The sequence below is a fragment of the Ochotona curzoniae genome, unplaced genomic scaffold (assembly GCF_017591425.1).
Source record: "Ochotona curzoniae isolate NIBS_2020 unplaced genomic scaffold, NIBS_Ocur_1.0 scaffold_4505, whole genome shotgun sequence".
In the NCBI taxonomy this organism is placed as follows: domain Eukaryota; kingdom Metazoa; phylum Chordata; class Mammalia; order Lagomorpha; family Ochotonidae; genus Ochotona; species Ochotona curzoniae.
In genome coordinates, this window is record NW_024467118.1 from 33,090,577 (window position 1) to 33,113,381 (window position 22,805).

A 22,805-nucleotide genomic window follows, 5' to 3' on the forward strand; every position below is an offset into this window, starting at 1 on the left:
CAAGGCTAATTACTGCTTTTCCCAAGACAAGTGGCCATCCCTCTTCACTTCCTTCCCTGGCCCAGGTAGCAGCTTAACCCATCTTGTCACAATTCCAGACATAAGAAAACATTTTATTCTTCAATTTGCTTTTAAGACTCAAATGTTACCTTTTTTGGCAATTCTACCTTATTCTCAACAGAACAGGTTGGATACAGCAGTCTGTATTTTTGTAAATCAAAATAGGCATTCCTTGGGTAGCTTTCCATTTTCCCAAAAACAACTTTTGCATTTACTAATAGTGTAGTCTGTTTACACCTTTAGAATATTTGGCAGCTTGCATAAGCATTGGTAAGGATTATTACTATCTTTCTCCTGGTACTTAATCTACAATTTGTTGATGTATTAGGAAAAACTAGAAAACCAGTGAACTGCTAATTTGGGGAAAAACAAAAAATAAGTCTCCCATCTTAAATTACTAATAATAAAATACCATAAGTGGGGGTTCATAAACAGATGCTCATCAAAATTCTAGAGACTGAAGTTGAACATCAAGGTGGTGAATAAGGGCCTGCTTCTTCGTAGGACAGCGCCTTTAGCTGTCCTCACATGGTAGAGAAAGGTCAGTGAGCTCCCTGAAGGCTCCATATGATGGGCATTCCTTCCATTCGTGAAAGTCCATTAGGAACTAGAGACTAAAGAAGGAACTTCCTTGTTACAAGAAAGGTTATTTCTTTACAAAGGAGCTTTAATAAACCTATTCAATAGTGAATTATGGTTATTCCTGTGAGATCTAGAAAGAAAGATGCCTAATAGCATTACTTTTTTTCAATAATGTGCTGGATATCCAAGAGAATGGAATTCTAAGATTAAATGAAAGCCATCACATTTTAAAAGTATAGCTAATTGCATAGGCAGACATCAAAGATTCTGTAGATGATTAGAAAAGTCAGTTTGTCAACTCTTCCTGTGTTAGCACTGAAACTTCTTTGACTGGCTTCTGTGTTCCTTTTTCATGCTCCCAATTACTGGATTTCATGGTTAAAGCCTTTTTAAAAAATTTTCTAGTAATACAAATTGTTATCAGCTCATCAGTACAATGATGAGCATTTTTCCAAGAATAAAACCAAATTTTTTTTTTTTAAAGAAACTAAAGTCTTGAGTTCTAGGCATGTTCAATGATATTAAGGTATTATTGCCTTGAAGTCCTCTCAGTGTATTTCTTTTTTGTTATACTATGTACAGTAAATTATGTAAGTAAAGTAGAAATGGGTCTCTTGAAATCAACACTGAAGTGAAGCAACTGAAAAATTGCACTTAGTGTAAATATGCACCACACACCAAGCAGGATTGTAGGGCGGTTTTTAATCATATTTGAATTTTTTTCCAAAGGGCATATATAATTTTTATGACAGTAACCAAGGCATTCATTTGTATAAAGTAGAATGCTAAGAATTTTAATTCATCTCAAAAACACTGAGCAAACAATTTAGAACAGCAGCAGTAAAGAAAATAGCATTAAAAGGTTCACAAAACTGAACATTGTTGATATTTCCACATTTCATTTTTCAAACTAAGCCTTGTAATCAAGTTAACTTGAAAATAAACAAGTAAACAACTTCTACAGTTATAACCTTGAAAACTACAGTCCTGCCAAATAGCAATTTTTAAACTCAGTTTTATAGAAACAATTTGATGGTTTTTTTGCTTTCAAAGTGTAAGAATCCTACTACACAAATGTGTACATTTAGGCGTGCAATATTTATATAACTGATGTTCTTGTGGAAATATATGCTAGCCTTGGTTCTGTTATACATTTTATAAAAACATTACTTTGTCAGATGTCTCAGAACAAGTGCATTTTAACCAGAAAAAAAAAATGAATCATCTAGCCTATCCATTTCTTTTTAATGAACTCAAAAACCAATGTTTCTTAAACAGTATCTTTTGCACAATAAAAATGACAATAGTGCAATTACTAAGTGTAATTAAACTTGAAGACAACTGTGCATTTAATGTTTGAAAATATTAAAATGTCAAGCTATAAAATCAAACTCTTATTTTTCATACATAGACATAAGATCTTCCATCCACTGGTTTGCTCAACGAGGCCACACGGCCAGAGCTGAGTCATCTGAAGCCAGGAACTTCTTCCAGGTCTCCCAAATGAATACAGGGTCCTCTACAGCTTTGCAAGGCCACAAGCAGGATGGGAAGTGGAGTAGCACCCATACAGGATGATCCCAGCACTTGAAGGGGGAAGATAAGCCAATTGAGCCATCGCTCTGGGCCGTCAAACACTTTCTAAATAAATTTAACCTGAGTTGATAAATATGGGTGCTTAAAAAGTGAAAACTATGTGAAGAATTCAGGAAATTACCTTTAAAGATCAAGCAATTATTTGCCTTGAGTTTAAGTCTGCCTCCTTGAGGCAGCAGTTTTGCTTCCATGGAAAACCATACATAGTTTCAAAGGTGACTCAGAATGCTGGGACATTATCCAAGTAAATTTCCTTCCTTTGCATCACCAGATATTATTCAGCAAATTTACCTGACTTTCAACTCATAAGCAGTAAAACTGAACTCTGCATGAATAAGTCTTGGTCTTTTTGATAGTTTTTATTAAATAGGTTAAATAGTTCATCTTATATTAGGGACTATCTGAACTTACATGTAAACTTTTATGTTTGAAATTGGCATTAACTATTAAAGTTGTATACAAGGAAATTTGGGGTGTTGCAGTACTTGGTTGCAAATAGTTTGCCATCTGGTGTTGGGTCAGAAAATGCTATTTCATCAGTGCTCAGAAAACAGCCAAACATAAAGCAATTCCTTTAAAAAAAAAAAAAAGGAAAAAGTGACTCAATATTGTTTAAACATAAATATATTTTACATAGATACTCTTGGTTAAAATCAAGATTATTTCTAATTGATAAAATTGGCTTAGATTTTACAGACTGAAAGCCTCATGTTATTTCATGCACTAAAATAAATAAATGGAGACACTGAAAATAATCTGAAAGACAAAGGGAAAATATTCTGAAAGACAAAAGGAACCTCCAGCCGATTCTGTGGCAACTAGAAACCATTGAGATGATTCTGCTAAATAAAAGCCACAGTTATTTAAACCAATAACCAAAAAAAAAAAAAAAAAAAAACCACCCCCACCATTTTAACCAATTACATTTTTTCAACTCAAGGATATGTTTGAAAGCTTCAAGGCAAAAGTCTGGTATATTTTGACTACTACACTCTTGATTCTGCTGAATCCGGATTAAAATTATAAAATGGTTAGAATTTAAAAATTTAGGAATACTCTACAAAAGAACCTGTCTGTACTCTTCAAATTCTTTAATCTCATAAAAGACCAGTCAAGATATGAGCATTAAATGCCATATGTGGTCCTCAACAAGGAAAAAAACTGCTGAAGGACATTTTAAGATAATTGCTGAAAGAAAAATATTAATTACATAAAGCAGGATTAAGTAGTTTAAAAAAAAATAGCATTAGCAATAGAAAAAGTATGAAACCTGTGTTTTGTGATCTAACTTGCCCTTTCACAATTTCAGCATATATAATCTCACTGCTTCCTGTGTAAAGACTGGAAATACTGTCCCTAGTGTGCTGAAGACTCCCATTCATGTCACCTACATAGACAGGCAGAATTCAGCCCAGGACAGGATGGCTGGCAGTTACTGTGTCCTCCCCTTTGGGTCAGGAGGCAAGACAGATTCTGGGAAACTGAGGGAACCTAAGCTTTTAGGTCTGAATCCATTTATTTTCTTACCTGACAGTATCTACCAGTCGTCTTGCAATGCGCTTTCTTCTTTTCAGTCTAAAAACCCAGATTCTACTGATCCCACAGACAGCAGGTTGCGGCACATCTGAACATTGCCATGCCCTGTGACACTCCTGAGAGCTGGAGGAGTCTGGGTGAGCTGGCTCAGAGAGCACCCGGAAGGCCTGCAGTGACACACAAAAGCATCTACATCTAAACATGGATGAGTGCACACTTCTTTACACAAACTATCCCTAAACATAAGTCACCACTATACCCCTAACACAGACATCAAAATTCTTTTGATATTTCTCAAATTTGTTTCAATTTATGTAATTATAGAATACTTGAAAAAATCTTTTATGCCAATATCACATACCATTATGAAATTTCCTTTTTATTAAAAAGTTGGAGAGGAATAGCACTGTGGTATAGTGGGTGAAGCTGCTGCCTGTGATGCTGGTATGCCATATACATGCTGTTTGGAGAACTGGCTGCTCAACTTTTAATCCAGCTACTTACTAATGTGCTTGGGAAAGCAGTGAAAGATGGCCTAATTGTTTGGGCCCTGTACCTACATGAAAGACCTGGAAGAAGCTTCAGGCTTCTGGCTTTGGCCTGGCACAACACAAGCCATTGTGACCTTTTTGGGAGTGAACCGGGATGAAAGATCTTTGTCTCTGCCTTTCAAGTAAATAAAAAATCTTAAAAATTTTAAAACTTGGTGAAAATACGTTTTTCTAAAAACTACATAAGCTCCCTCAATCTCCATCCTATATTTACATGATAGCCTTAAAAACTGATAACACTACAGGAGAATCAAGATGGCAGAATAGGACACGTTTAAATCGATGGAGAAACATTAGCCAGGGTGAAGCAGAGAGGGCACATTCCAGGAAACAGGAGAGGACAGACCAACGGCAAATGAGGACCTGCAAACTGACAGACACGAGAAAACAGCAGAGACAATGGAGTGGTGTTGCACCAGATGTTCCAGCAGCGTTCAGCCCGAGCAGTGATCTGAACTCCACTGGCGGCTAGAACTCAACCAGCAAGCAGATGGGAAGGGGAGTCCACTGGGAAGGTCAGGAGGCAAAACGACAAATATAACAGGATTAAATGGCTTAAATTATCCTATGGTTAAGGATGTATTAACATGAAAAAAGTTACTAATGTTTATTGTGACTTTTCCCAATTATTTTGCTCATCAGTAATGCAAATAATTTAAAAAGCATATACTATACCTGCTTGATGGGCTCTGCAATTAAACACCCAACTACTTTTTTTTCATCAGATATAAAGAGAAAAGTTTTCACTTTGTTTGAACACTTGGGAACAACATGTTGGAAGCCCAATTCACAATCAACAAGTTCTTGGACATCTTCTACCTAATGATGTTAAAAAAAAAAAAAGAAGCAAATTGTTTTAAAAAGCAGAACAGAAACTACATATATTTATCTGTACAAACCATATGCTTATAATTTTAGCCTATTTTATCTCTACTCTTAAATTTACCTACTCCCAACTTATTTTACTTGTGACACATCAGATAGTTTGCAAATAGTCTAAAGAATCTGTTTTAAAGATCACATAGAGCAGGAAGACATTCAGACTTCTGGAGGAGAGAAGCAGCAAGCAGTTCACAAAGACTTAAGTTTTACTCATTGTTCATACTGGCTGAACTTATTTAAAACATTTTATTTTATTTGTTTGAAAGGTAAAGTTACAGAGGAGAGACAGAGAGAAATCTTCCATCCATTGGTTCACTCGCCACTGGCAGCAGTGGCCAGGGTTGGGCCATACTGAGGCTAGGAGCTTCTTTAGGGTCTCCCCCATGAGTGTCGGGACCCAAGGACTTGGTTCATCCCCTGCTGTTTTGCTAAGTGCATCAGCAGGTTGCTGAACCAAAGTGGTCCAGCCAAGGCTTGAACTGGTGCCCATACTGGATGCCGGAATTCAGGAAGCAGCTTAATCCACTGTATTACAATGCCAGCCTCATGACTACAAGTTCTAACTCAAGATACACAGCAAAGGGGCTGGAGCTGCTGTGAAGCAGGTTAAACCACTGTCTGGGATGCCTAAGAATGACATGTGGGAGACTGGAATTCTAGGTTCTGGCTTTGGCCTGGCCCAGCCCCAGTTGTTTGAGCAATGAACCAATAGATGGAAGATGTCTCTAACTCTGCCTTTCCGGTAAATAAGCAAAAGAAGAAAGACAAAGACACAGAAACACAGTTAACACAAGAAACAGATCCTGAGCTTAATTTCATTCCACTGAAAAGCTTAGAGAAAGATGAAGGGAATGGACTTTACCTGCTTTCTTTCATTTCCAACAAATACAGTTTTGTTTTGTAACTCTAAGTCTAATTTTGTATGAGCAGCTTGAAAGTCATTCCTAGCACCTAACAAAGTGGATTATATATCAACAAGGCAGGTTATACTTCAGCACTTAAGACTTCTTCTGAGTATAAGAACATTAACAATTAAAGAGATAATGTTATGTACCTTTTTGACAGCATAACTTGGATCATGAGGCAGAACCAACACAATCTTGCCATCCCAAAACTCTGCTACTATGCGTTCTTTTTTCCAGCCCTGCCAAAGGAATTTTAAAAAGTGTATTTTTGATAAAACAAGAATATATAATGTAATCTGAAAAACAGTCTAAACAGTGATAAGAAATTACAGAATCAAACGCAACCTAAATCAATAAGGGGAATAACAGCTGCAGAGCCAGCAGCAGCACTGAGCTCCAGAAGCTGATTTTAGATGAAGAAACTTTAATTTTTAGATTTCCATCCAAGTGTTTTCTACCCCAATGCCTCTCAGTGTATGGAAAATAACAGAGGTATGCATGGTCTTTCTTCTGTACCCATTTATTGCCTACACATTCCTCCTCATTAATTCTATACTATTTTAAAGTAGTCTATCCCCCAGTGTGATAGTGTAAAACATTTGGTCTTTGTCTCTCTTTCATGGCAAACCTAATAACCTTGGAACCTCCTAAGTGATAGCTGTCTTTTCGTGCCTACTTCGGCAGCACATACGCTATAATCTGAACAATAACTGTCTTTTTATCCCAATAAAATATCAATGACTAGTCTGGCCTAGGTAGCTCTAGCATGGGGGCTGATTATAGGAAAGACCAAGTGAGAATCAGAGGCTTGGAACTTTCAGCCCCTCCTCCAACCTTGGGGGCTGAAAGAAACCCTCTTTCCCCCTAAACAAGTTTATTAACAACACTTAATGATTTAGTCAATCACAACAATGCAATGAAATCTCCCTTATTGTTTATAACCCTTTTCTATACCACTGAGGAACAGTGCTTTTTCTAATTTAGAGAAATAAATCTTGTGATCGACACTGGCATTCTAACTTAAAAAAAAATCAGAAATCACAAATTATGTAAAAATTTTTATTTTAATACTCTGTGAGGCGATATATATATATATATATATATATATATATATATATATAAATAATGGTTTTACACTCAAGTAACAGGGGCTGGCCATGGTGTAGCATACTAAGGCTCCACCTGCATCACCCAATTTGCGTCACTGCTGCTCCACCTTGGATCTAACACCCTACTAATGCACTTTGGAAGGCAGTGGAGGAGAGTCCAAATGCTTGGGGCCTTGCACCCACATAGGATACCAGGAAGAAGCTCCTGACTCCTGGCTTCAGATTGGCTCAGCTCTGGCCGTTGTGGCTATTTGCAGAGCGAACCAGTGGGTGAAAGATCTTTCTGTCTCTTCTCTCTATAAATCTGACCTGCCTTTCCAGTAAAAATAAATCTTTAAAACTAAAGAGCAAACTGGCTAGTCAGATTGTAAGGCATTTATTCAAAATAGGACAATACATAATACTTACATTAGACAGGTAACTTTGAAACAGCATTATAACTTTTTACTAATCTCAGCCTCAAAGTTTAAGGAAAACTCCAAATGATACAATATTTATATGTATTTAGATGCTACTAATATTTAATCAAAAGGTCTCTTTTAAGGCAGCTTTTAGAGAAAATTGAAAGACTATCTTGACTCACTGTATATTTGATTCCTTCCAGAAACCTGTGGTGATACTGAGTGTGCTGCATCTCATCCTCAGGGCTGGAAGCAGAGTAGATCATGCCACATGACTTACACATGGTGGCTCCAAAATGTTTCTGACCTGCATCCTGCAATTATAAAACACCCATCAAATATTTACGTGTCACATGAAGATCTAAATTAAGTTCCTGTATTCATTCATTCAATTCTTCCTATTCTTCTTTCATACTGACACAAGCGAAATACTAGATGAGGATTTTCTTCCCTCCTTCCCTCCCCAACATGAGATGGAAAGAGAAAGATACCTAGATATGCAATGAGTTGCCAACAGTATTACAACTGTGTTTGAATGGACAGAGCTAAAAACAAATTTCTTATTAGACCCATAGTTTTAGCAATAAATAATTTAAATCACAAGATTGCATGAAAATGAAGAGTAATATCTCTTCACAAATCTCTTTATAGACCTAAAAGAGCTGTATGTCAAACTGGTACAAAAATGCCAGGACTTCTGATTTAAATAGGGGCTTTTCCTTAAGTGCCCAGGAGTGTTAAATTCTTTGTCCCAAGGCCCAAGGTCCTCGCCTTGCATGCACTGGGATTCCATATGGTCGCCAGTTCTAATCCTGGCAGCTCCACTTCCCAACCAGCTCCCTGCTTGTGGCCTGGGAAAGCAGTCAAGGACGGCCCAAAGCTTTGGGACCCTGCACCCACACAGGAGACCAGAAGAAGCTCCTGGTTCCTGGCTTCAGATTGGCGCAGCACTGGCCGTTGCGCTCACTTAGGGAGGGAATCATTGGACGAAAGATCTTCCTGTCTCTTCTCCTCTGTATATCTGCCTTTCCAATAAAAAAAAATAAATAAATCTTTAAAAAAAATTATTTATCCCAAGAGTTGTTGCTAATGCAGAGGCTAATGTTTTCTTTTAAAGGACCAGAGAGATGCTGTCCTTGCAACAAAAGAGTGTTACAGAATTCAGAAGAATACCTATTACCTAGGTCAACTCTAGGTATGTTTAACTACCTATCCAACATGTTAGAGCCATGTACAGGAAAGAGCTTTGTATTAAATTTACTCACAATGACGAGCTGGTCTTTTGTTTCTTTATTTGCATCTCTGGTATTAATGTTTTTCTGTGTCAGTTTCAAGAAGTTAGTACATGTGATGGATTCCACAGAAGACTCTTTCTCAGACACAGATCTTGAAATAAAAGTTAATAAACTTAGAATGTTTCTAATTTTTAAAATGTTGGAAGAATGCATATATAATATTTACAGTGTACCCTGCAATTATTAAGAAATAGTTATTATTAGAGATAAAGTACTTCCAGTTGCTGGTTTACTCCCTAAATGTCTACAACAGCCAGAGCTAAGCAGGGCTGAAGCTGGGAGCCAGAAATTAATCCAGGTCTCCAGTGCGGATGGCAAGAACCCAACTACTTGAGTCAGTGCTGTTTCTTAAGGACATTGTAGGAAGTCACTCAGGAGCTAGAGCTGTATACTGAGCACTCTAATATGGCATCCTGATTGAGTCTTCCTTTTGGGCCCAATGCCCATCCTGTCATGCATTTTTTTGTGTTTTTATCCAACAATAACTTGTTGAATAGAGAAAACAATGAGAAACCTGAAAAGAGAGGATTAGAAATTTACTCAAGATGAAGTAACTTAGTGAATGGCAATGTTAACATTAAAATCTTGATCTTCTAACTCTAAATCTTAAATAGTTTTCTGTTTCTTCAACAATGTATTAGAGCCAAAAACACATTCCTTTGAAATGGGCTGTGCATTCTCCAGTTGGTCCCAGTCTTCACCCAGCCCAGCTGGCTCTGTAGTCACAGAAGTTGTGATCTTGCAGCTGGTGCCATAGCACAGCATGTAGAGCCACCTGCAGTGCCAGCATCTCACATGCATAAGTGCAAGTGGCTCCCTGCAAATGACCCAAGGCAACAGCTGAAGATGGCACTAGAGCTTTGGGCACTGTTCCCATGTGGGAGAGCCTAAGAGGTTCCTGGCTTCTGACTCTGGGCTTTGGACCAACCCAGCTCTGCCACTGCAGCTGTTTGGGGAGTGAACCAGTAGATGGAAAATCTGCCCACCTCTCCATCTCTGCCTTTGAAAAAAAAATAAATCTAAAAAAAAAATTAATGAAAGAAATTTGATTTCTCAAGAGCCAAAGGAGTTTAAATCCCTAGAGTAAAAATTAAATAGACATGGGAAAAAAACAAGATAACCCAAACTGAAGTACAGACTACACAAGAAAAAGTACCAAGAATAAAGCTGACCAAAAACTACCCAGTGTTTGTGTCTGTGTTGTGGTACAGCAATCTAAACCTCCACCTGTGGCACCAGCATCCCATATGGGTGTCAGTATGTGTCCCAGGTGCTCCACTGCCAATCCAGCTTCCTGTTAACAGTTGGAAAAGCAGCATAGAATGGCCCAGATTCTTGGGCCCCTGCACCCTTGTGGGGGACCCAGAAGATGATCCTGGGTTCAAATTAGCTCAGCTCTGACTCAAGTGGCACTAGGGGGAGCGAACCAGTAGATAGAAGATGTGGCTCTCCTCTCCAACTCTGCCTTAAAAAAATTATTCAAAGTTTTAACATTTTCATTTATCTGAGAAAGTGCCTTTCAACCTTATTTGACAAACTCTGATAAAAAAATTCCTAGTAGACACTCTTACAAGTTTAACTAGATCCAACATTTCACAATTGATATTTGCTATGTGAGATGAAGTATCCTATTAAAATGCAATGAATATAACTGATATCCTTAAAACTGAATGACAAACTGCTATCAGGCTGCTGCTCTAAGATGAAGAACACTTGTCTAGGACACTGGCCCTTTCTGCCCTTATTAAGTCTAAGTAACTCTGCTCCCCTGACCTGCAGGCTGGTCTACAATCTCTTCATTCCCATCTCAGCAATTTGACATGTCAGCACATTCAGTGGTTTGAGTATCTGTCCTTCCATCATAACATCCTTGATAGCAAGACATGTTATATATCTTCAGATTTTTAGAATTTAGTTCAATAGCACATAGCAACTCTCTAAAACTACAACCAAATTAATTAAAGACAAAAAGAGGCCAGTGCTAGGGCCCAGCAAGTTAAGCTGCTGCTTGCAATGCTGGTATCACATATGTGAGTGCCAGCTGGAGTTGGTTGCTCAGTTTCCAATCCAATTTTTTGCTGATGCATCTAGGAGGCAATGCAGGATGACCCAAATACCTGGGCCCCTACCACTCATATGGAAGACCAGGACTGAGTTCCAGGCTTCTGTGTTTGGCTTGGCCCAAACCTGCCTGTTGCAGGCACTTGGTCACTGAATCAGTGAATAGATTAATCCCTCCCCCCAGCTCTGCCCTCTGTTGTTTTGCCTTTCAAATAAACATGAAGTCTTAAAAAAACAAAATCGGTCCAGAGGTCACCACAATGGGAAAGCATACTAATCCTCCACTTGTGCTGGCATCCTATAAGGGTGCCAGTTTGTGTCCCAGCTGCTCCACTTCCCATCCAGCTCACTGCCTATGACCTGAGAAAATGGAGGATGACCAAAGTCCTTGGACCCTTGCACACATATGGGAGAGCAGGGAGAAATTCCTGGTTCCTGGCCTCAAATTGGCTCAGCTCTGGCTGTTTGTGGCCATATGGGAAGTGAATCAGTGGTTGCAAGACCTCGTTCTGCAAAATCTGTCTTTCAAATAAAAATAAATCTAAAAAAAAAAACAAAAAAAACAAAAACCAGAGTCCAAAACCATGAAAACAAAACAGCAAATGTGAGGCCATGCACCCTGATAGATTACACCATGAAAAACTGCTGATATCTACTGCTTTACAGTTTATACAAATTTTTTTTCCTAGAATTCAGCCAATTGTATTCCAGTACCTCTTTATGCTACATTGAATTAGTCTATACATTTTTACCAGCAAACCTTAGCAGTCTGGAATTCTCAGCAATGAGAAAAAAAATAAAGGTGAGAAAAGGGAAAGGAGAGAAAAAAGCAGGAACATGGCCTATGAAGGCAAAAGTTACCACTCACCTCAATCTGATAAAATTTAAAGTGGGATGTCCTAGTAACAGAAAAATTTACCGAAGGAGTAGCTAGCTTAATACAGAATTCTTTATCACCAAATATGGGGAGAAGACTCAAAACTGCCTAGAAGGAAGATGCTAACACTGTAAGAAACCTTTCCAGAACTCTTCAACCCTTAATGCTCTCTATCCACCCAGCCTTCCCTCCTTCCAATATAGTCTTTAGCTTTGAATACAGGATAGTGATAGCTTCAACTGGGATTTACACAAATGTTAAGCTACTGCAAGTTAGCTTTTCTTTAGGCCAGTTTCCTCTAACTATGAAATGGGACAGTGATGTCTATATTATAAGGTTGTAAATACTCATTAAGTTTTAGCTTATTATTTACATATTATCACCCATGGAAGGGAATACAGCTTAATGGGTTTTGACTGAGATATGGATTCTAGTCCTGGCTGGCACCTGGCAGCTATGGAACTGTGGCTACAGTACCAAGAGTCTTTCAGCTGAAAATGGATATAATAATATTCCAGAATGCAGTGAGGAGTGCATTAAATAATAGGTGTAAACTGTTTTTTATGGGTAAGGTCCTGGTTAATAATATTAACAGTTTTTATGTTTTAATCTTTTTGAAAATGATTTTTAAAATTATTTATTTATAAAAATATATGTACAGAGAGGAGAAACAGAGGAAGATATTTTACCTGTTGCTTTTTTCCTAAATGTTTGCAATGGCTGGAGCTGAGCTGATCCAAAGCCAGAAGCCAGGAGCTTCTTCCAGGTCTCCCATGTGGGTGCAGGGTCCCAAGGCTTTGGGCTATCCTCCACCTCTTCCCAGGCCACGAGCAGGGAGCTGGATTGGGAGGTGGAGCAGCCAGGACATGAACTAGTTCCTAAAAAGGATGTAGGGACTGGCAGGCAGTGAATTAGCCAGTTGAGCCATCATGCTAGCCTCAGCAGTTACTATTTTTAAACCCATCGAAATCATTTTCTGTCTTTGAATCCAGAGCTCTGAAGTTTCTATGGGAGGGACTGATTTTATTTCCTATATTTAACACTTACTCCCATTGCCTTAGTAGGAAAGAGTAGGATGGTCCCCAAACTAAGCAGCACAAAAAGAAAGATGAGGCTGACCTCATAGCATAGCAGAATAAGCCTCTACCACATGGGTGGGTGCTGGTTCAAGCCTGAGTTGCTCCATTTCTGATCCAGCTACCTGGTAATGTGTCTGGGAAATCAGCAGAGGATGGCCCAAGTGCTTGGCTCCCTGTACCCACATGGGAACCCTAGAAGATGCTCCAGGCTCCTGGCTTCAGACCTACCCAGCTCTGACTGTTGCAGCCATCTGGGGAATGAAACAAGGTAGGGAGCTCTTTTTCTCTGTCTCTCCTCCTCACTGTAACTCTGCCTTTCAAATAAAAAGAAATACATTTTTTACAAAGAAGAAAAAGACCCAGAGAATCCATAAGTTAGAAAACCTTGTACATCAAAAAAAACAATTCCTACCTTTTTGCACTGACTGAAGACACATTGAAGATGGGATAGGTAGTCAAATTGGAAGAAACTAGTAAGAGAAAAAAAAATGACAACTATTTGCATTTTCAACCAATTTGACAAAGGGACAAAGGTAATTCAATGCAAAAAAAATAGTTTTCAGCAAATGTTTCTGAACAATTAGATATTCATGTGCAAAATTTTTACACACCAATGCCATTTATAAAAACTAATTTAAAATGGATCATATATCTAAATGTGAAACATAAAATTAGAAAAAAAATCTGAACTTGGATGATTACTTTCTATTACATACAACACTTAGAGCACAATATATAAAGTGGTTAGACAAAGTTAAGGAGTTTTAAAGGAAGCCTATGTTCCATCACCCCCCCCCCCGCCCCAAATGACAAACAAAACAAACAAACAAAAAACTGTTAAAGAAAATGAAGACAAGTCAGACTGGGACCGATTATTGGCAATTATTTATATACAAAGAATTCTTAAGTGACAACCATAGTTTAGTGGTAAATGGGGAATTATGTACAATAACACAGACAAATCTTAAATATAGTTTATTGAATAAAGACAGACCCAAAGTCTGCATAATTTCATTTGCCTAACATTTTTACCAGAAAACAACAGAAACAGAAAGCAGATTAGTGGTTGCCAAGTATACGAAGGAGAGTAGACTACAAAACAGGTACAAGGAGTGTTTAGCATGAAGCAACTGTTCTGTAGTTCTGAAATTTCACCTGATTCTATTCATTTGATAAAAACCCATAAACTATTTATCATACTGAGTAAACTTCAAACTGTGCCCATCTACTTAGACACATATAAAAATGCGTTTAGGCCTTTATCTTTGCAATTTACAGTGATGTGGGTTGTCATGTGCCTTCTAGTACAATATATAACAAAGTTAAGAGCCGATTTGAGAAAAATACACTGAAGGTGAACTTTTATTAAAAGCAAATTTAGGGCCTGGTGCAATAGCCTAGCAGCCTAAAGTCCTTGCCTTGCACATGCCAGGATCCCAGATGGCACCAGTTCTAATCCCAGCATCCCCACTTCCCATCCAGCTCCCTGCTTATGGCCTGAGAAAGCAGTCAAGGACAGTCCAAAGCTTTGGGACCCTGCACCTGTGTGGGAGACCTAGAGGAAGCTCCTGGCTCCTGGCTCCTGCCTCCTGGCTTTGGATCGCCTTAGCTCTGGCTTTCTTCTCAGTCTTTCCTCCACTCTATATATCTGACTTTCCAATAAAAATAAATAAATCTTTAAAAAAAAACAAATTTCAACTTTGAGCTAAAAAATAATTACAGTTCATCCTCTTGCAATAAAACCAAGGCATGTGAAATGGGCAGGCCAATCTAAATTAATTTTTTCTTCCATGAAATGATCCTAACAGAACCTGCTGAATAGGACTGGAAAAAGTAAATGACAAACTGGTTACTGAGCAATAAATTGTCATTGTGTATGCTTTCATTTTTCCACATCCTTGCACCAACTTTGTTACTTTATCTGCTAAATAATCCTTCAATTGACAGACAATATCCTGGAATACATATTTCTTTGAGAGAAATTATTTGAGAGAGATTAGGAGGGTGAAAGGAGGATAAAGGGAGAGAGAGGTTACCACTGGTTTACTCCCTAGATGTCCCTAACAACCAGGCTAGACCAAGCCCCAGGGCAGAAGACAGGAACTCAGTTCTAGTCTTCTACTTGAGTGGCATGGATTCAATTATTTGAGTTCTCATCTGAGGTCTCCCAAGGTGCGCACAAGCAAGAAGCTGGAAATGGGAGCCAGGCAGGGCTTGAAGAAAGGTACTCTGGGACAGAACACGTATGTCCTTGCTGGCATCTTTACTGCTAAACACAACTCCTGCCCCGCAGTGTCATTTTTCTATGGCCTAGCAAGTTCTTAGTTTATGATGTGTCTAATCAATTATAAGTGATTAGAAAGGCATTTCAAAAAGTTTATGGAAAATGGAATTAAAATGGGTTTACTATGAAGTTTTTGGAAAACTCCCAGCTCCCTGCTTGTGGTCTGGGAAAGCCATTGAGGACGGCCCAAAGCCTTGGGACCCTGCCCCCGCATGGGAGACCTGGTGGAGGTTCCAGGCTCCTGGATGGCATAATACCAACCATCGTGGTCACCTGGGGAGTGAATCATCAGACGGAAGATCTTCCTCTGTCTCTTCTTTGCTCTGTATATATCTGGCTAATTTTTATTTCTAGTAAAAATAAATAAATCTTAAAAAAATTATACCTTCTAGACAGCTTTAGTCATAGTCATTACCAATTAAGCACTCTCCTTATTTCATGGGAGCATTCAGCCTAGTTTTTAAGATACTGGATTGGACCTCTATGCTTCATATTGCAGTGTCTGGGTTCATAACTAGCATTGGTTCCTGATGTGAGCTTCCTGCTAACCCAGCCCCTGTTAAGGCAGCAGTGATGGCTCAAGTAATGGAACATCTTAGCTGCGACCTATACTCTCAACTCTGGTTTAACCAGTTCTAACTATTGCAGAAGAGAGTAAAAGCAGATAGGAGTCCTCTCGTCGTCTACTTTCTACCACACAAATAAGGAAAACAGAAAACAAACACTCTCTGTCTTTTGCTTGACAAAATACACTACCCTGCTTTATCACTGAAAACAATGTCACAGAAATGAAGATGAAGATATTAACACAAGTCTCCAACTTTAAAAATATTTATTTTTATTGGAAAGCCAGATGTACAGAAAAAGACATTCCATTCAGAGACCCAGAAAACAGCGTGAATTTTATACTATCACATGGTAAAGAAGCAATAGTTCAAAGAGCTAAACTCTTATAAAAAGTTTTCTCTTACCACATGTCTTGCTCTCACCAAGAGAATCCTCGGAAGGAAAATGCTTACTTTGATCAACTTTACACTCCCTTGAAGAAACTACACCAGCTGATGAATCCTGAAAACAGGTTTAAAAAGGTAAATTGCAATTATTTTTTAAGATGATTTATTTATCTTAATAAGCCCTTGCCTAGAATGCAAGAATTCTTATGGGTGCTGATTCCCGTCTGGGCTAATCCACTTCTGACCCAGCTCCTTGCTTATGGCCTGGGGAAACCACAGAGGATGGCTCACATTTTTAGGCCCCTTGCAACCAGGTTGGAGACCCAGAAGAGGATCCAGGCCAACCTCAGTCACTGTGGCCTTTTGGGGAGTGAACCAGCAGACGGAGGATATCTCTCTCCTTTCTAATTCCACCTTTCAAATAAAAATAAAGTAAACCTTTTAAAAAAGAGGCTTAGACTTTTTAAAAATTCATTTTAATTGGAAAGTCAGTTATACAGAGAGGAGGAGAGACAGAGGAAGATCTTCCATCCAATGATTCACTCCCCAAGTGACCACGATGGTTGGTGCTATGCCATCCAGGAGCCTGGAACCTCCACCAGGTCTCCCATGCGGGGACAGGGTCCCAAGGCTTTGGGCCGTCCTCAATGGCTTTCCCAGACCACAAGCAGGGAGCTGGATGGGAAGTGGAGCTGCTGGGATTAGAACCAGTGCCCCTATGGGATCCTGGTGTGTTTGAAGCAAGGACTTTAGGCGCTAGGCCACTGTGCCAGGCCCAGAGGCTTAGATTTTTAAACTCACATAGGTCAAGTGCAACATTCATGGGCTCAATTTATGAATTTTGAATTTTCAGTGATTTTTGAGAAGTTTGAGTAGGAAAATAATGACATAAGGTTATCTAAACTGGAATATGCTGTTAAATATAAACACGGATTTCAAGAATCTCATACAAAAAGTATGTAAATTATCAATAACTTATTACATTGAAATAGTAATATTCTAAGTCTAGTGGATTAAATTTTTAATTTTTTAAAAGAGTTATTTTTATATGAAAAAGAATGAGGAAATTGGGAGAGAGATCTTCCAACCACTGGTTCACTCCCCAAATGGCCACAATGGCTGGAGCTGGACTGATCAGAAGCCAGGAGCCAGTAACTTCTTTCTGGGTTTCCCAAGTGAGCAAATGGGCTTGAGGACCCGAGCCATCCTTGGTTATTTTCTCAGGCCACAGTGAACAGCATTTAAAGTGGAGCAGGTGGGACACAAACAGTTGCCCATATGGAATGCTGGCACTACAAGCAGAGGATAGGCATGGTATACCACTGTTCTGGCCCCAGAAATGCTATTGCTTTAACACAGATTTTAAATTGCACACTGCTGACACTGCAGCAGGCCGAAGGGTGACCAGCAAGGAGGAACTGACGTTGCTAGCCCTTGCTTCTGCTGCAGCCTTACTTGCACTGCCCGAACCTCCCAGGGGAAAACTGGCATCAGCTGAAAACAAGCAAACGAACAAAAAACACACCATGGGCAGCCAGGTGTAGTCCCTGGCAGTGACCTTCAGCTAATTCCAAGGTTATTATAATCAAATTACCAGGCTGACTCTCCTGAATTCTATCAGATCTGTGCCAGGATTTCCAAATTGGGCAAGGGAACCAGCAATACCCAAGTCCTGTTCAAACACCATTTCATACACCACCCCATCTCAGACACCATATCCATAAATTCCTTCTTGCACTGCAGATAAGAACTTGGACTGAGCCATCCCACCAAACAATTTTATCACACAGTACTAATCTAGGCTGGCTATGTTAATATAAGCGCAATCAAATAAGAAAGCAGAGAATAAAACTGAAAACATAAAAGACAAAACCCCAACAATCTACATAGTGAAAGTACTTCTTTGGTAACATTCACTTTATCTATTCTCTAATACTTCTATCATAATCTACTATAAATGAGCTGTAACATAACAAAAAGTAATGTACTTATACTCTGGAACCACTTCTTAAATTTTGCTATTTCTATTTTTTAAAAATACAGAATTTCAAATAAATGTTAGTAATCTTCTCTGGAGAGGCCCATAGTTTACTCATGGGGGAATTAAATGTTTGCTTTAATGCCAACAAAATGTCAGTACATTTCTTTAAGCCAAGAAAGGAAGAAAAGTTATCTTCATACTCTGATTCTAAATTCTTTATAGTGACTAAATGCTCTGATATTGGCAATATTCTCCAGACTGTCGAGAAAATTTTGTCCAACTATTCAATTACATAATTTTTTTTTCATCCAGCCAACTTAAGACATTAAATAGTTAGCATTCTTTACCTTTATTAATTTCTCTTCTAGTGACAAGCACCTTGGCACTTGCTTTGTCTCAAAAGTTCTTCTTGCAGTCACAGTCTCTACATCAGAATCATCAATCACTTCAGACTTATTCCTTTGGATATGTTCCAGGGATGGCTTATTTTCCAGAGGCGATTTTCTAAGAGTGGATCTTTTTCTATTAACAAAAAATGCTGCCCCACCCTGAAGTGTAACTTGTGGTTTTATTTTTTGGCTCAAAACCCGGGGAGCAGTCACATTACTTTCAGTTGCACAATAATTATTCTCTTTCTCCACAACTGACTTATAGGTCACTTGATTTTGTTTGGAACTTTTAGAATTCTTCGCTGTAGGCTTGGTATGTTTATAACTAGGTTGATACTTAGCAGTTAAACTCTTCTGTGGTTTTTTGCTCTTCTTTTTGGAGGAGATTGATTTTCTCTGCATTTTTTCCATCACACTGGGAAAAGATTTTTCTCCATTAATAGGTTTTAGACAAGTGGGCCTACTCTCTCTTATCAGCTTTCTCTCCAGTGGACTGAGGTACCATTTATTTTTGTTGTAAAAGGATGCTGTGGAGACAGCTGATTTAAATGGTGAGCCTTGATCTGCAGATGGCAATCTATCACTCGCAGAAGTTTTGAGTAGACTTGAAATGAAGTGGTCTTGTTGAGAGCAAAGTGCCTTTTCTTCATTTTTATCATTATTTTGACAAAAGTCAGGTGATGGAAATATATTCTGAGTACAGTCGAAAATTAATTTCTTTGATGGAGAGTCTGATAAAAGGCTATGAAAAGAAACATCAAGTTCACTGATAAGTTCATTATATTGTTTAAAAATGAGTGTAAATATACCACTCAGTAATAAAGTACTTACGAGTCATATTAAAAATAACACAGCCGTCCTCACAAAACATCTACACTTTTTGGACACATTTAACAGCAGATTCCCAAACTCTTAATCAACAAAGCATTCCAACATTTTTTCAAAACAAAACAAAAATCACAGTCTAACTCATGAAGAGTTGATAAAAAGATTCTGACATGAAAGTACGTATTTTATAACCTACTTCTGAGGCTGGCACCATGGCGTAGTCAATAAAGCGGCACTGTATCCTGCTAGGTGCTGTTTTTGAATCCCGGCTGCTACACTTTCAGTCCAGTTCCCTGCTAACACTTGGGCACTGGCACCCATGCAGGGAACTCACAAGCAGCTCCTGGCAAGTGACCATTGAGGCCACTGGAGGAGAAAACCAGCAAATGGAAGATGTTTGTTTCTCCCTCTCTATGTAATTCTGCCTTTCAAATAAATAAGCCTTTAAAAAAATAAAGCATTTTCTAGAGATACACAAATTATATTTGTTCAAACTAGCTACAAATCTCCCATCAGGATTAATTATCTACAATAAATTGACACTCTACAATCTTTTCCATTGGGAATAGTTTATGCATCTGGTTTGACACATAATAAATACCAAGTATAGTAGTTCTGCCTTGTATTGGGGCATAGGTCCCAAGATCCCCATGGATATTTAAATTTCAGATAGCATATATATACATACATATATTCTAGCCTATATACTGTATGTCATATATATATATGACATATATATACACACTATGGTTTTTTCTTTTCCATGATCAAGTTCAATTGTAAATAAGATAATAAGAGATAATAACACAATTATAGCAATATGCCACAATAATTCAACGTAGCCTCTCTCAAAATATCTTGTATTTTTATACCTATTGTTGACTTTTATTTCATGGCTTCTCATAAGGGAATGCATAGTGATGGCATAATAGAGACTATCATAATCAGATATGAAGATACAAAGCAAAATGTACCCTTACTTCCAAATCAAAGATGGACTCCCATTGAAGCTGTGCAATGGGATGCTGGACTGCCTGACATTGTCTATACCTGCAATGTCAGGGCACACTTAGACAATAGACTGATGGACATGACTGCTTATGAAGGACTATACTATTGTAATAATATGGGGAAAATCAATTGGGGGATGGGGAATCCCAGAGCCTATAGAATTGTACCATAAAATTCAAAATAAAAAAAAGAAATTAATTTAAAAAAAGAAAAATATCTTATACTATCTTCACTTTTTCCACAAATATCGATGGACTGAGGCTGGTCATAAGTAACTAAAACTGTGGAAAACGAAACTGCACAAGAAGGGACAATAGTATGCGCTTTCTAGGACTGCTTACTGGTGAGCATCTACTATTATAAACACTAGGTAAAGGACTAAGGTGACAAAAGATTTTGCATACTTCTTAACCAAAGAAAACATCTTTTTGGTTTCTGAAAAAACTGCCTAATGTACCATGAAAACTTCTATATTTTCAGACTATATATACATATTTTCTAGGAGACTCACCTATCACAATTCTTGGAATGTTGCTTCCTCTTGTTTGGAGTAAAAGGTGCCATCTTGTCAGTCAAATTTCTAAAACAGAACAATTTTAACCATCAAATTAATAATAAAAACCACTATATCAAAAGGATATTGTAAAAGTATAAAAATTTGAGGCCAGCATGGTGGCTCAACAGGCTAATCCTCCATCTGCAAGCGTGTAGGCCCCGGTCTCCCAAGGGTTAAGTCCACAGCGTTGCTTGTTTCTCAAGGTGTAACAGGATGGGCAATCTCGGCCCTGGCTTGACTGCAAGTTCCCTCTTCCCTGCTTCCCCTTTTTAAGATGCCCTGGCGGGGGTGGGGGGTGGGGGAGAGCTTAGGAGTTGCTTGAGCTTTGGGAAAGTACTGGGAGGGGCTAAGCAGACTATAAATGGGGACCAACTTTGAATAAATTGGCATTCTCTTCACAAGAATGACCCACTGTGTCTTTTTTGTAACCCTAGTCCCTCCGCTCGGCCTATCACGTTTGCCTGCTGTTTAACCATCTTCACAACCTGCTGAATCAAGAGCAGAGCCAGAAAATGGGCCGGCACAACCCTCCCCAGCTCCGGCAACCGGCGGAGGAGCCTCGACCAAGCCGGCAAAAGCACCCTTAAGTTGTGATAGAATCTGAGCTCCCCAGGTGCTCGACACAGCAAACAAGCACCTAACAGAAAGTGGGGTGCTGCTCAGGCAAGTGCATGCACTCCGCCTTCCTCGGGCTCAGCTAGGTTCCTCTCAAACAGGCATCACCTCAGAGATTCTCTGGCAATGCAAGTCGACTTGCAGTTTCAGAGGGCTGAGACAGAAAACGTGCAAGAAAAACGCGCCCCTCTCCCGAATCCTGTCAGGGCCAGAAGACACGAAAACGTTGGCCTCCAAAAGATGGGACCTCGGGGCGGGCGAGGCGCAGGGCCGGTAGGCGCCTCGGGGCTCGAGCCCGCCAAGCCGCCCAGCGCACAGCACACGCTCTCGGTCCCTGACACTCGGCCCCGCGCTCCGCAGCCGCCGCCTCTCCGTGGCCCTCCACCCGTCCCTCCGCCTCGGCCGTGGGCAACGGTTACCTGCGCCTCAGAGGCCAGAACGCCCCTCCACAGAGCCAGCCGACCGCAGCTGGGAACGGAGCTCCACTCGCCTCAGTACTCTCCTCAGAACAGCCAGCCGCCCCAAGAACGCGTTCAAACTAGGCGCGCTCGCCGCGAAGAAGGCCCCCTCGTTTCGATTGGCTGCTGCTAGCGCCTGCAGGGGGTCGCCTCGCTGTGATTGGCTGTCCCCAGCCCTGGCCCCGCCCCCACAGGAGGCCGTCTCCCAGGTTCTCCCGCCCTTGGGAGGCAGAAGGTTACCGGCTCCGGGAAACCACGCCTCTCTCAGGTTCTTGCAACGCTTCCGGACTCAGTTCCCCGGGCATTGTGGAAATGCTTGCTGGGAATTGTAGTTCTTGGTCCAATTGAACCCTGAGTTCAAATTCTGAGGGTCGCCTGGTGTGAGAAGCGTTTATAAAGTTGCTTTCCCAAGATTCCAGAGGCGGTTTGGCATTCGATACTTGAGCTATTCGTCTCACCTTTTAGAAAATTAGTAATATTCTAGATTCCCATTTCTTAAGTAAAATTTTAAAAATTAAATGAGGGCAGGAATATCTGCCAAGTGCCAGGCATGCTTAGATGCTTTACATGTTTATTTCATTTACGCCTCACCAAAACCTGTGAAGTATGTATATTCTAATTTTACAAAGCTTAAAAATAAAAAGACCTAGACCTGGCGGAATAGCCTAGCAGTTAAAGTCGTAGGACTGCTTGTGGACTGGGAAATAAATCTTTTAAAAAGGCGGGAGGGTGGGCTCACAAATGGGTTTACTAGAAGATTCTGAGGGCTGATCAAGTTTGGTCAATGAGACATTGT

General features: G+C 39.5%; 1 protein-coding gene across 1 annotated transcript; it reads right to left on the bottom strand.

Annotated features, from left to right (window-relative positions):
* Positions 1-1,343: 1,343 nt before the first annotated feature.
* ESCO2 (establishment of sister chromatid cohesion N-acetyltransferase 2) lies at positions 1,344-22,051 on the bottom strand. The gene is made up of 11 exons (XM_040966101.1): positions 21,971-22,051; positions 20,892-20,960; positions 18,500-19,283; positions 16,190-16,286; positions 13,347-13,404; positions 8,888-9,008; positions 7,805-7,936; positions 6,262-6,351; positions 5,001-5,144; positions 3,766-3,941; positions 1,344-2,810 (listed from the first exon to the last, which is right to left on the bottom strand). Exons 2-11 carry the CDS (start codon positions 20,942-20,944, stop codon positions 2,678-2,680), a joined length of 1,788 nt encoding a protein of 595 aa, XP_040822035.1. The 5' UTR covers positions 20,945-20,960; positions 21,971-22,051; the 3' UTR covers positions 1,344-2,677.
* Positions 22,052-22,805: the final 754 nt, after the last annotated feature.